General features: G+C 37.9%; 1 protein-coding gene across 3 annotated transcripts in view; it reads right to left on the reverse strand.

Annotated features, from left to right (window-relative positions):
- UIMC1 (ubiquitin interaction motif containing 1) overlaps positions 1–15,597 on the reverse strand; it is a 117,228-nt gene that overhangs the window by 29,341 nt on the left and 72,290 nt on the right. For all 3 annotated transcript variants that reach the window (XM_053907114.1, XM_053907116.1, XM_053907115.1), the window contains one exon: positions 12,112–12,262. In XM_053907114.1, the coding sequence (XP_053763089.1) occupies positions 12,112–12,262 (151 nt within the window). The remainder of the gene's footprint in view (positions 1–12,111; positions 12,263–15,597) is intronic.

Below are 15,597 nucleotides of genomic sequence, written 5' to 3' on the forward strand. Positions count from 1 at the left end.
ACTAGTCCAGGAATGGTCACTTAAATCAAATAAAGACTAATCAAAAGTCTTTCTCTAGACTGATCTATGGTTTCAGGAGAAAGAACTCCTTTCCAATAAAGGTGAAAAGTCTACAGCTGCTGGCAGACATTCTGTTTGCCCTTGAAAAGCCTATTGAAAACAGACAAGTAGAGTCAAAAGATGGAGATCTCATCTGAGCTCTTAGATCAAGGTCTGTCTGAAACCTACACCAGACTTCCCAATTACCATGCAAACTAACTTGTTTTTTGCTTAAGGTTACTTGAATTATATTTTCAACACTTGCATCCCAAAGAGTCCTATATACCATAGTGTGAAGTAAACACACAAAAAAATTCTTTTACAAGTAGAAAAAACTCTACCCCATTTTAACCCACATAATTCAAGTTACATTTGTCATTCTACAATTGCCTACTATTTCCTTTCATATTGCCCATACTACAACCACATTGAATCACTTGCTCTTTCCTGTATACTGTTCATACTTTTCTATTTATGTGATCTTGCCTACTGTTCTTTTACATTAATGCCCTTCCATCTCAATCTCTAATCACATTTCCTCTGAAACACCACAGACTTTAAGTCCATTAGTAATTCTGACCTTGTGTTACAGTTATTCATGTTCATGCTTTATCTGCCCAACTGTACTATAATATCTCAGTATGTTTGGATTTGTAGATCTCCCCACAAGCCAGTCTGTCTCCAAAATCCATGTTATTTCTACTAAAACTGTGCTATTTCCCAATTGTTAACACCTCAGTAGTTAGGTGTCAATAGTAATATAGTTAATCTACTTTTCCTAGGTACCACAAAAACCATATTGATACAAGAGTGAAGAGTAAATGGGGTACAAATTACATTCAGGTAGGCAAATTCAGGTATATAAAAAAGAAAAAGTCAAACTTTATCTAATTAAAAAAAGCTTTTCGGGGCACATGGGTGGCTCACTCAGTTGAGCATCTGACTCTTGATTTCAGCTCAGGTCATGATCTCACAGTTCCTGAGTTTGAGCCCCACATCGGGCTCGGTACTGACAGCACAGAGCCTGCTTGGGATATTCTCTCTCTCCCTCTCTCTGTAACCCTCCCTTGCTCATGCCTGCTCTTTCTCTCTCAAAATAAATAAACATTTTTAAATTTTTTAATAGAAAATAAAAAAAGTTCTTCATTAGAGATGTTCAGGTCTTAAGATTTTTGCTAAGCCACCCAAGTTAAGCCTAATTTTAGGCCTCAGTCCTTCTCTGTTAGCTCTGAGGCAAGTTTATAGCAAGGAATCTCACCTACACTCACCCACTTACTCACTATTATTTTTCGAGGAGACATCCATGAAAAGAAAATCCACTCCTGACAGTATCCTGACTCTAAGCCACACCTCTGTCTCCAGGCCCAAAGAGTACACAGTTAATGCCTTCAGCTTCCCTAACTCTCCCACCATCTATTTCTTACTAGCTTATTCTTACCACCTTACAATTTTCCCTGCCTTTCATCTTCCCCTCTACCTGGCTTATGGACTATTCTTTAGGTATTGGCACACAGAAACAGACTTCAGAGAGACTACACAGACAGGAGTAATATTCAATAACAGCAGCTACTATTTAGTGAACACTTATTACATGCTAAACACAGTGCTAGGTACTTTGTAAAGTGTCTCTGATTCTCAGGACAATCCTAATGATGTCAGACTAATTTTATAAACAAGACATCTGATCCTCAAAAGGGTAAGGTCATTTGTCAAATATTATCCAGCTGACAAGTATTAACAGTGGACATTTAAATTCAGATCTGCCTAGTTCCAAAGCCCATGTTTCTCCCACTCTATCATATTGCCAAAAATAAAATTTTGGCTATCCTCCCAGCTTCCACTCTTGTCCCCCACCTCAACAATCCATACATACAGCAACCAAGTGATCCTTTACTCAAATATTAATTCATTTTTTTTTGCTCAAATCCCTCCAAAGGCTCCTCCTTTGCTCCAATTAAAAGCCAAAGTTCTTACTATGGCCTAAGAACCCTATGTGATCTGTCCACTTGTCCCCTCCCCAATTACCTCTCTAATTTCACTGTTTATCTTTCCCTCACTAACTCCACTCCAGCCACACTGGCTTGTCATTCTCTCATACACACCAAGCCTGTTCACAACCAAAAGTCTTCATACTTACTGTTCCTTCTGACTGTAACACACTCTCCTCTCCACCTTGAAATCCCTCATTTCCTTTAGGTCTCTGCTCAGATGTCACCTCCTTGATGGGACCTTCCCTACCACCTATTCTAAATTGCTACCCCTTGACCTCAGTATTCTCCATCCTCTTCCTCTGCTTCCTCTTTTTCTCCAAAATACTTATCACCACTTAACATACTGGATGTTTACTTATTTACTGTCAGTATCCCACTGCTAAAATATAAGCTCCATGAGAACAGGGACTTTGTATATTCTGTTCACTGTATCTGGTATATAGCAGTCGCTTAGTAAACATTTACTAAGTAAATGGAGAGCTTTATTCTTCCTAAATGTTTTAATAAAAATGGTCTCAAACACATTTTCCAGAAAGCAAATACAAAAGCAACCTATCTTTGTTAGTCTAGATTAATTTAACAAATCTTCTCCCCTCAAACAATGCCTTTAAAGAACACTCCCTCTAGTTTTTCCAAACCTGTAGTAGCCATGTCATTGAGCAACAAACTGAGCAGACTGAGCCAACTTACTCAGAGTGTAGTATTATAATCAAATAAAACTTACAGCAAAGTTAATCAGACACATATTTAATGATATGCATAATTGTTATTGTGCTGCACGGTAACTAGGCATAAATGGTAGACACTTCATGTAAATGACTCTAATTACTATTTTTTTTTACACAGCCAAACCAAGCATGTCTGGGATCAGATTTAGGGGAAAACAGGAAGAAGGGGAGAGCTGAATACTTAACTCTGGGAGATAAGTCCTCTCTATTATTCCATCCCCTTAGGCATTGGGCGAATGGTCTCCCAGCCTGGATTATGTGTTTTCAAGAGTAACTCTTTCCCTTCCATGGCAGGAGAGGGGCTCCCTTTTACCAAAAACTGGGCTGAGGGCCTGGCCTCTGTCTCCAGTCATAAAATGTTGAGAGGAACCAAAACAATCACTACTATCTCTGGCAAGGAAAACAGGGGCAGGCAAGATGGTGGAAAAAAAAAAAAAAAAAAAAAAAGCAAACAGACAGCAAAGTTATTGAGGACGTATGATATGCCAGGCACATGGCACAGTAGCAGGTGCTTTGCATAATTCCCCTAATTACTTTTCCATCCCACCTATATCCCCAAACTCTGTTCTTAAGACACAGGAATAAATCAAGAGTGGAATAGTTCCAGTAGGGACTCCCTGCTGCAAATTCTCTTATAGGGTCAGAGAGAGTAATTTAGGTTAGCAAGTTAACACTACTAGGAAGACTAAGTGGAAGCTGTTGTCTAGTGGCTGTTTCCCTTGCTTCCTTTTTTTTTTTTTTTAATGTTTGTTTATTTTTAAGAAAGAGACAGAGGGAGACAGAGGATCTGAAGCAGGCTCAGAAGCAGGCTCTGCACTGTCAGTGCAGAGCCTGATATGGGGCTCAAACTCATGAACTACAAGATCATGACCTGAGCAGAAGTCGGACGCTTAACTGACTGAGCCACCCAGGCATCCCTCTTTCTCCTGCTTCCTTCTCTTATCTAACCTATAGGAAGATAAAGGGTCCCCTACTTTCCCATGGGTTTATCCAAACCTATTAGCCTTCCTAGCCCAGGTTAAACCAACCCTCTTTCTGAGATTTCATCCCTATTCACTGCAGCTCTCCATATTCCTATTGCACTTACAGTCAGAATCATTCATGTAGTGGTGCCTGGGTGGCTCATTCAATTAAGTGTCCGACTTCAGCTCAAGTCATGATCTCACAGTTCATGAGTTCAAGCCCTGCAACGGGCTCACTGCTGTTAGCTCAGAGCCTGCTACATATCCTCTGTCCACCTCTCTCTCTGCCCCTCTCCTACTTGCGCGCGCTCTCTCTCTCTCTCTCTCTCAAAAATAAACTTAAAAAAAAAATCACTCATACAGGTACATCATCATTCACTTTATGTCATCTTGTAATTAATTTCTTAGGTTAATATTTATCTCCCCAATGACACTGCAAGCTCCTTAATGGCATAAATGTTTCAAACTTCTTTAGTAACTCACGTTAAGTTCTAGCACCATTAAAAAAAAAAAAAAAGTTCCGGGGTGCCGGGATGGCTCAGTCAGTTGAGCGTCCGACTTCAGTTCAGGTCATGATCTCTCAGTCTGTGAGTTCAAGCCCCGGGTCAGGCTCTGTGCTGACAGCTCAGAGCCTGGAGCCTGTTTCGGATTCTGTGTCTCCCCCTCTTTCTGCCCCTCCCCCGTTAATGCTCTGTCTGTCTCTCTCTCTCCCTGTCAAAAATAAACATTAAAAAAAACTTTTTAAATAAAAAAAACAACCAAGTTCCATAAATATTTCAATGAAATGAAGTTAAGGAAATAGGGGATAGAAAGGAATCAAATTTCTCACTGTAGATACACAAGCTGGTGTTGATATTTACAGTATTCTACATTTCTCTTTATTATACTCCTCTAATTTTTAAAACAAATTTCCCTTGAAAAAGAAAGTGTTACTGTTATTCAGGATATAGCAGACATCTTTAAATGGATATCTGAGACAGTTGGATCAGGGCTAAAAGACATACAGTGCCAATAACATACATACTTCCAATTTATCAGAAAACATACATGTATCTACATCTGAAAGAGTGCTCAAGACCAGAGTGTAAATCCCACTGAGCAGCATTCGACAGGGTCACTGACACTTGTCCCAGTGGACTAAAGAGAACCTGAAAGGATTTCCCTGAATGAACAACAATGCAAGTCTCAGTCTCCTTTGCCCACCTGATGGTGTCAGCTTCTCAACAAGTTCAGTGACAACAACCTGGTTCTGGTGGTATAAGTTGTGGTTCAGAAAACTTAAAAACAATGCTGAATTCATTTCAACAGTAAGATGAATTGTGAATTGCCCCACTACACTCTAGTAAGGAAGAACAAGCTAAAAAGCAAGTATCATATAGCTGAAAGATGTCTTTGGACAGTAATGAATACCAAAGCCTGCTGTTTAAGCACAGACTATCAGAGTTCAGTCTGGGAGGTGTCAGCAAGAGCTACTTTATGCTACCCTTTACCTAACAGCTCGGACCATAAAGTTATTTTTTCTACAGCTCAAGGTACAATCAGCCTCTCAAACTCATTTATCTCTGGACCTCAATGCTGTGTACGTTGTTGACTCAGATAATTAATACCAGCTGGATAAGCATGTTTGGTGAGATATGCAAGATCGTTTCTTCCTTCTCCGGTCACCAGATGTCCAACCCCAGAGTTCTTTCAGTCACTGGAACTCTCTGCTAAAAAAATCAGACTGAAGAGCTCTGTCAAATTAAAATTGCATCTAAAGCCCTAGTCCTTCAGTGTTCTACTAAAAGGTGATGATGATCAAATGTAGGTCTTCAACTTTCACTACATTTAAAAGATGACCATGCTATTATAATGATGCTTAAAAATGATGACAAAATCTCAAACCCAGTAATTCTACCAAGAATAGTAACAGCCAACTAAAAGTTCTTAAGTACTGGGGTGCCTGGTTGGCTCAATTGGCTAAGCATCTGACTTTGGCTCAGGTCACAATCTCGCAGTTTTTGGGTTCAGACCCTGTGTCGGGCTCTGTGCTGGCACCTTGGAGCCTGAAGCCTGCTTCAGATTCTGTGTCTCCCTCTCTCTCTCTCTCTCTCTGCCATTCCTCTACTTGTGCTCTCTCTCAAAAATAAACAAACATTAAAAAAAAATTGTTTTTAAGTTCTTACTCAATGTGCTAGGAATTGTACTATGCACTTTCCTTAAGATATCTCATTTAACCTTTAAAAAAATAAACAAGGTCATTACTGTTAATTTGAAAGCTGCATAAAATGAAGGTAGGAAATCAGCACAGAATCACACACTGCTAAGTAACAAAGATGGGATTCAATCTCAAAATAACTAGACTCTAGAGCCCATCTTTTTTTACTATCACCCGAGCTAGTGATATACATCCTTGGGAAATAACCCCAAAATACAGCAACAACTTCATGCATAATAGGCTCAACAACATGGTGACCTGAATCATGCTAAATGCATAACAGTTAAGTAAATGGAGGCAATTCAGATCACGGAATATTTAGCATTAAAAATATTTTTACAGCCACCTGGGTGGTTCAGTCAGTTAAGCATCCGACTTCAGCTCAGGTTATGATTTCATGGTCTGCGAGTTTGAGCCCCTCTTTGGGATCTCTGCTGTCAGCACAGAGCCTACTTCAGATTCTCTGTCCCCTTCTCTCTGTCCCTCCCCACTCACATGTGCTCGCTCTCTCTCAAAGATAAATAAGCATTAAAAATTTATACATTTTTTCTTTCAACAACCAGACCAAAACACACCTAGAGTCTGGCATCCTTTTATTAGATTTTTTGTGTTATTTTTAATTTTTATTTTATTATTTTTTATTTTATTAATTTTCTTCCTCCAAAATGATGAAACAAAGGAATTCACCCCAAAAGAAAGAACAGGAAGAAATGACAGTCAGGAACTTAATCAACACAGGTACAACCAAGATGTCTGAACCAGAATTTAGAATCACGATAATAATACTAGCTGGGGTTGAAAAAAGCATAGAATCCCTTTCTGCAGAGATAAAAGAAGTAAAATCTAGTTAGGATGAAATTAAAAATGCTATAACTGAGATGCAATCTCAAATAGCTGCCACGGTGGCAAGTATGGATGAAGCAGAGCAGCGAATCAGCAATACAGAGGACAAACTTCTGGAGAATAATGAAGCAGAAAAAAAGAGGGAGAGTAAGGCAAAAGGGTACAATATAAGAATTAGAGAATTCAGTGACTCATTAAAAAAGAATAACATCAGAATCATAGGGATCCCAGAAGATGAAGAGAGAGAAAAAGGGGTAGAAGGTTTTTGTGAGCAAATCATAGCAGAAAACTTTCCTAAAGTTTTCTTTAGGAAAGAAACAGACCTCAAAATCCAGGGGAAAGACACAGACATCAAAATCCAGGAAGCACAGAGAACTCCCATTCGATTCAACAAAAACCGACCATCAACAAGGCCTATCACAGTCAAATTCACAAAATACTCAGGCAAGGAAAGAATCATAAGTGGCAGGATATATTCAATGTGCTGAATCAGAAAAATATGCAGCCAAGAATTCTTCATCCAGCAAGGCTGTCATTCAAAACAGAGGGAGAGATAAAAAGTTTCCCAGACAAACAAAAACTAAGAAGTTCATGACCACTAAACCAGCCCTGCCAGAAATTTTAAGGGGGACTCTCTGAGGGGAGAAAAGATGAAACAAAACAAAAAATACCACAAGCAACAAAGACTAGAAAGGACCAGAGAACACCACCAGAAACTCCAACTCTACAGGCAACACAATGGTAATAAATTCATATCTTTAAGTACTCACTCTAAATGTCAACTGACTAAATGTTCCAATCAAAAGACATAGGGTAACAGAATGGATAAGAAAACAAGATCCATCTATATGCTATTGACAAGAGACCCATTTTACACCTAAAGACACCTTCAGATTGAAAGTAAGGGGATGGAGAACCATCTATCATGCTAATGGTTGCAAAAGAAAGCTGGAGCAGCCATACTTATATCAGACAATCTAGATTTTAAAATAAAGACAGTAACAAGAGATGAAGAAGGGCATTATATCATAATTAAGGGGTTTATCCAACAAGATCTAACAATTCTAAACATTTATGCCCCAAATGTGAGAGCACCCAAATATATAAATTAATCACAAACATACAGAAAAACTCATTGATAATAATACCATAAATAATATGGGACTTCAAGACCCCACTTACAACAATGGACAGATCATCTAAACAGAAAATCAACAAGGAAACAAAGGCTTTGCAGGATACACTGGACTGGATGGACTTAACAGATATATTCTATCTACCACACTTTTAAAGAGAGTTAACACCTATTCTTTTGAAGCTGTTCCAAAAAATAGAAATGGAAGGAAAACTTCCAAACTCATTCTATAAGGCCAGCATTATCTTGATTCCAAAACCCAAAGACCTTACTAAAAAAGAGAACTACAGACCAGTTTCCCTGACAAACATGGATACAAAAATCCTCAACAAAGTACACTAGCCAATGGGTTCCAACAATACACTAAAAGAATTATTCACCATGACCAAGTGGGATTTATACCTGGGATATAGGGCTGGTTCAATATGCACAAAACAATCAATGGGATACATCACATCAATAAAAGAAAGGACAAGAACCACATGATCCTATCAATAGATGCAGAGAAAGCATCTGACAAAACACAGCATCCTTTCTTGATAAAAACCTTCTAGGGACAGAAAGATCATATCTCAATCATAAAAGCCATATATGAAAGACCCACCGCTAATATCATCCTCAACGGGGGAAAACTGAGAGCTTTCTCCCTAAGGTCAGGAACACAACAGGGATGTCCACTCTCACCACTGTTATTCAACATAGCATTGGAAGTCCTAGCCTCAGTAATCAGACAACATAAAAGAGTAAAAGGCATCCAAATTGGCAAGGAGGAAGCCAAACTGTCACTCTTCGCAGACGACATGATACTCTATATGGAAAACCCAAAAGATTCTACCAAAAAACTGCTAGAACTGATCCATGAATTCAGCAGTCACAGGATATAAAATCAATGCACAGAGATTGGTTGCATTTCTATACACCACTAATAAAGTAACAGAAAGAGAAATCAAAGAACCAATCCCATTTACAATTGCACCAAAACCATAAAATACCTAGGAATAAACCTAACCAAAGAGGTGAAAAATCTATACACTGAAAACTATAGAAAGGTTATGAAAGAAATTGAAGAAGACACAAAAAAATGGAAAAATATTCCATGCTCATGGATTGGAAGAACAAATATTGTTAAAATGTCAATACTGCCCAATGCAATCTCTATCAAAATAGCACCAGCATTCTTCACAGAGCTAGAACAAACAATCCTAAAATGTGTATGGAACCAAAAAAGACCCTGGATAGCCAAAGTAATGTTGAAAAAGAAAACCAGAGCTGGAGGTATCACCATCCTGGACTTCAAGATGTATAACAAAGCTATAATCATCAAGACAGTATGATACTGGCACAAAAACAGACACATAGATCAATAGAACAGAAGACAGAACCCAAAAATGGACCCACAAATGTATGGCCAACTAATCTTTGACAAAGCAGGAAAGAATATCCAGTGGAATAAAGACAGTCCCTTCAGCAAATGGGTGTTGGGAAAACTGGACAGCAAAATGTAGATAAATGAACCTGGACCACTTTCTTATACCATATACAAAAATAAACTCAAAATGGATGAAAGATCTAAATGTAAGACAGGAAGCCATCATAATCCTTGAGGAAAAAGCAGGCAAAAACCTCTTTGACCTTGGCTGCAGCAACTTCTTACTCAACATGTCTCCGGAGGCAAGGGAAACCACAACAAAAATAAACTATTGGGACCTCATCAAAATAAAAAGTTTCTGCACAGCGAAGGAAACAATCAGCAAAACTAAAAGGCAACCGACAGAATGGGAGAAGATATTTGCAAATGACATATCAGATAAAGGGTTAGTATCCAAAATCTATAAAGAATTTAGCATACTCAACACCCAAAAAACAAATAATCCAGTGAAGAAATGGGCAAAAGACATGAATAGACATTTTTCCAAAGAAGACATCCAGATGGCCAACCAACACATGAAATGATGCTTAACATCACTCATCATCAGGGAAATACAAATCAAAACCATAATGACATACCACCTCACACCAGTCAGAATGGCTAAAATTAACAACTCAAGCAACAAGAGATGTTGGTGAGGGTGCGGAGAAAGGAGATCCCTTTTGCACTGCTGGTGGGAATGCAAACTGGTGCAGCCACTCTGGAAAACAGTATGGAGGTTCCTCAAAAAGTTAAAAATAGAACTACTCTACGACCCAGCAACTGTACTAGGTATTTATCCAAGGGATACAGCCGTGTTGTTTTGAAGGGACACATGCACCTCGATGTTTATAGCGGCACTATCGACAGTAGCCAAAGTGTGGAAAGAGTTCAAATGTCCATCAACACATGAATGGATAAAGATGAGGGGTGTGTGTGTGTATACACACACACACACACACACACACACACACTGGAGTATTATTTGGCAATCAAAAGGAATGACATCTTGCCATTTGCAATTATGTGGATGGAACTAGAGGATATTATGCTAAGCAAAATTAGAGGAAGACAAATATCATATGATTTCACTCATATGTGGAATTTAAGACACAAAAGAGATGAACATAAGGGAAGGGAAGCAAAAATGATATAAAAACAAGGAGGGGGACAAAACATAAGAGACTCTTAAATACAGAGAACAAACTGAGGGTTGTTGAAGTGGTTGTGGGTGGGGGGATGAGCTAAATGGGTAAGGGGCATTAAGGATTACACTTGTTGGGATGAGCACTGGGTGTTATACATAGGGGATGAATCACTGGAATCTACTCCTAAAATCATTATTGCACTATATGCTAACTAACTTGGATGTAAATAAGTAAACAAATAAATTAATTAAATAAAAAAAAAATATATATATATATATATACACACACATATATACATATATATACACATGTAACTTTAGTGACATGGGGGAAATTTTATGCTAGTAAGTAGAAAAAGCAAAACAGAAAATTTTACAGATGGTGAGATGTCCACTATATAAAAAGCATATCTGTACATGGAAAGATCTAAATTTACTGCTAAATAAAAAAAGGCAAGTTATAGAATAATATATATGCTATAGCATGGTCCCATTTATGTAAGTAGTATGTGACTCATTTTAAGTATTTAATAAATATGGGGCACCTGGGTGGTTCAGTCGGTTAAGCTTCCAACTTCAGCTCAGGTCATGATCCTGTTATTCATGAGTTCGAGCCCCACCTCAGGCTCTGTACTGACAGCTCAGGGCCTGGAGCCTGCTTTGGATTCCGTATCTCCCTCTCTCTCTGCCCCTCCCCTGTTCACACTCTGTCTCTCTCTGTCTCTCAAAAATGAATAAACATTTAAAAAAAAGTTTTAACAAATAAATATAAACAATTATTATTACAATGAACATGTACTACTTTATAATCAGAAAAATCTACAAACTTATTTAATTATAAGTTTATAAGTTTAGGTACTTCCTTACATAATAAATAAAAAGTGTGTTATATCGGAAAAATTAAATAACATGTGCCTTTCCTTCCTGGAATTCCTACCTTATAAAATACTTCACAATTATACAATTTCAGACTAAATACTTCCAAGTTATGGGAATCAAGTGGGACTAAGAAGTGCAACACGCTTAGACAGAAAGGCAGGATTGGGGATGGTAACGGACTGTGATCAACAAGCAGATTCTCTTGGTCAGTATCTCACACTGCACCAAAACTAAGGTTTTTGATGTAGTCTTCAAGAGGTAACCAATGGTTCCAGGGTGATACAGCAGAGACATATAGCACATGAACAGAAATGAGGGATACTTTTTGGCTTCTGTTTTTAGTTAGAATTTCTACATACATAAATAAACCCCACAAGGGATTTATTTTGAATAAAAAAAAAAAACAACAGGCAACTCTTATAACATTGTGTAAATTACACTTCAATTTTGAAAAAAACAGGCAACCCTAGAACTTAATTCCTCAAGCTCCATGGAATCTCAATATTTGAATATAAAAGATGAAATGGAAGGTCCATGGCATCACACTGATTTTTGGCCCACCTATACCAAGATGAAAGATTTTTCCCCTCCCTTTCTCCTAAGTATGTGCAACAAAAGAGCATACCTGCCAAAGAAATAAAGAACAGATATGGGAAAGAGAAAAAGACAAATCCAACAACTTTGACTTTGAGGAAGAGTAGTCTGTTTTTCCTGTACTGTATTATAGAGGATTACAAAACTATCATGCAAAGAAAAGTTTGATAAATCCTGGTAAGTCTTACCTGTACTTTGCCCTATTCCATTGCAGTACATGGCATGTCGCTCAATCTTTGTGGGTGGAAAGTCTTGGTCACATAGTGGGCAGGACACCTGGGTACTGGATGAGACAGTAGAAATAGCTATTTCCTTCTCAGCATTTTCCCTGTTATCAACCTGAAGAAAATAACAAATGGCAACTATAAAAACTTTACTTTCTAAAATATCTTTTCCTTCACAGAACTGCAAGGGAATCCATCCCATATTTCATTTACTTTCTAAGAAAATACCAATCAGTTTGCCAAATTCAGGTCTGAAGATTGGGAGATACACTAATATAGTTAATACTTATTCAGTGCCCGCATACTATATGCTAAGCACTCTGCATGTAATACTCAAGCCTCATAGCAATCTTACAAAGGTATTAACATCATCTTTCTTACACATGAAGAAAGCACTGTCCAAAACAGTAAAGCAACTTGCCCAAAGTTAGAGAACAAATAAGAGGCAGAGCTGAAATTCAAATCAAGGACTATTTGGCTCCAAAATCTGAGGGCATTCTCTCTCTCATGCTCTTAAGTCAGTATGCTTATCAACAGCATCTCAAAGAAACTTTTTCCATGTCATAAAGAACTGTGAGCATTGCAAGTGACTTCAGACATAAGCAGTTAGGAAAGGAGAGTTCTAAAGGAGCATAACTAAAATTTAAGAGCTAGGCCTCACCTTAGACCAGTAAGATATACCACCTCTTCTGTTTTATCTGTAACTTCTGGATCAAAAGAGGAAATAGAACTAAGACCCAAATATTTAAGAATGGTCAAATAAAAGTCATTAAAACAATTCTGTCAAAGCCATTCTTATACCTTCTTTCTCTTATTCCTCTCAATGTTTTATAATCACCATTTTTCCTACAGTTGCCAGTGTCTCTGAGAGGCAGTTTTATTTTACCTTTACAGGTCAGATCCAAGAACTCTGCAGCGATTAATTCAACAGTATGCGTGAGCACTGCAGCACTACTGCCTAACACTTGCTTCAAAGGACAGCATGTCCTAACCAATCAATGTGAAACTGTCCTGCATAGCCAGCCACTGCTTCCACTTAAGAGCAAGGAACACCTGGGCTGTTATTATGCCTTACTATGGGAAAAAAAATAAACCCTCTTCTGGTACAAGGACCAAAACTGCAACAGGTAGATAATTTGAGCTCCGAGGCAACTGGGTTTCGTTTTGTTTTGTTTTGTTTTGTTTTTTGTTTTGTTTTGATTTAGGCCACCCCTAAAATCTACTGCCTGTGAATGAGATCCAACAGAGGGAAACAGGCCATCTAAATACCAAGTCAAACAGTTTCTACAATTGCCAGAAAATGTTGTTTTTCAAAACACCTGCCTTTTTACTTGAAAAGACATACTGTGAAAGGGTGAAAAAAGAAACAAGAAAAAGAACTAACAGTGGTTGAGTTCATATTCTATACTAGGCCTGGGCAAGGATTTTCCATACCTGTCTCTCACAACCCAACTGGCAGAGGTATCACTAGCTCCAGGATTACAGAAGAGGAAATTGAGATTTGTTTGAAAGATAAAGTAACCTGCTTGCTGATCACAAAGTTAGGAAGTGGCCAATCTAGACTTGAACCCGGGCTTGTGTGGCATCAAAACTTTAGTATTTCCATTATACCATATTTTGGCAAAAGCAAAAAAGCATCCCCTCTACTTTGTTTCTGGAAGCTGACCCTCCCAACTATTGGGAGATTATCTGGTTCTATTATTCTTCTCTAAAAGGTGGGGAGAACCAACTGTGTCTGGAAGTTCTGGATGTCATTTATTCCAAGCTTAGTCACTTAGCTTCTCAGAAACCCAGGTTCCTCTGTTCATAAATCTTACACTTAAAAGTTGTCTTATGCATGCAAAGCCATTTGAACAGAAGGGAGAAAAATCAATATACTCTAAAACTTGCAAGTAGTTTTGAGTTACTGAAAGTTAATGGCAATTGAGTAGTTACTTGGCATTCTAAAGTTCACTAAGCACAGAAATGTTATATGACATGAATGTCACTGGTGCTCACACCCAGCACTAACACTCCTTTGTATTCATCACCAGCTCTGTAAAATGCACAGAATGTACCTTCAACTATTAATGTATTCAAGAGGGAGTAGTCTATTATTGTCTTATTGTGAATACAATACCATTTCCAATCACATTCATAGGCAACCCAGAAGGTTTCTGAACATTTTTATATAAAGGAAGATTTTTTTCAGCACCATTTAAAAGTTCTATTTAAATATTAACTACAATGGAGGAATCTCAAGAGGAAAACATATAAGCGAGGCAGGTTTTATTAGGGCTGTGTAGTCAGGGATTCAGTCTCTGAAGAGCTGCCTCTACTCCTTTTAAAATACTACCCAGTCATTTCTCAAACAAGGTACTTGGACACTGAATCTTGATCACTTAAAGGTTAGCCCTTACCTTCTGGCCTCAAAAGAAATCTCACTTCAAGAAATGAACCAAGTGAAAATAAAAGTACGTCCTACAAGTCACCAACTCCCTCCCACTCCCCCATCCAGTTTATCTAAACAGAAAGCTGTTTAGTTAGATCTTTCCCCTCTTTCCATAGGACTCAACACAGTTTACTTAAAAACCAACTGACTACACCAACTGTTTGATGCTGAATAACTTCTATTAACATTTCTGAGAAAAGACTATCTGAAACTCCAACCAAGGGGTTCTCTCAGGCAAGATATTCAGAAAATACTATTTCCAAAGGAACCTGACCGCTGCAAGAAGTCAAATCAAGGATTACAGTTCTGCCGTGGTATTCCAAATAAATACTTTTGAGCAATTCTCTGTCATTAGTAAGTTAGTATCCCTGAACAGCCACAATATATTACAAAGCAGTAAAATAATAACTGGTTCCACATACATACTTCTACTTGTGCCAAATCTCTACTATGTGTTTTATACTCTTTATCTAATTTAATCTTCAGAGCAACCCAGTAAAATAGGTTCTTTTTTGTCTCCATTTTACATATGAAGAACTGAAATTCAAAAAAGCATTCTTCTTCTATGTTCCCCTAATGCCCTGGGCATCTCTATCATTACATTTGTCAGACCACATTAAAATTATCTATGTGTCTATTTCCTCCCTTACCACCAGGACCCTTTGAGAGAAGCGACTGTTTTTTTGTTGTTGTTATCTTTGTATCTCAAGAGTCTAAAACAATGACTGCCACACAGTACACAAACTATAGTATTTGTCAAATATACGAAATGAATAAAACAATTAAGTCCAATGCTCAAAGCTCCTTGCACTACACCATACCACCTTCCAATAAACAAGAAATTTTAGGACAAATGAACCTCTACACAGATTCTAAGAGTAAGGGACTACACCCATTCTGATACTATCTTTGTGCTTATAAAATGTTCAGATTCTACCTTTCTAATAAGCAACTTGTAACTAGTAAGTGATTGGGTAAAAACTACAGTATCTCTAACATTTTTTAATAGAAATTTCTAA

The sequence above is a fragment of the Panthera pardus genome, unplaced genomic scaffold (genome assembly GCF_024362965.1).
Source record: "Panthera pardus isolate Hobbes unplaced genomic scaffold, ASM2436296v1 HiC_scaffold_2, whole genome shotgun sequence".
In the NCBI taxonomy this organism is placed as follows: domain Eukaryota; kingdom Metazoa; phylum Chordata; class Mammalia; order Carnivora; family Felidae; genus Panthera; species Panthera pardus.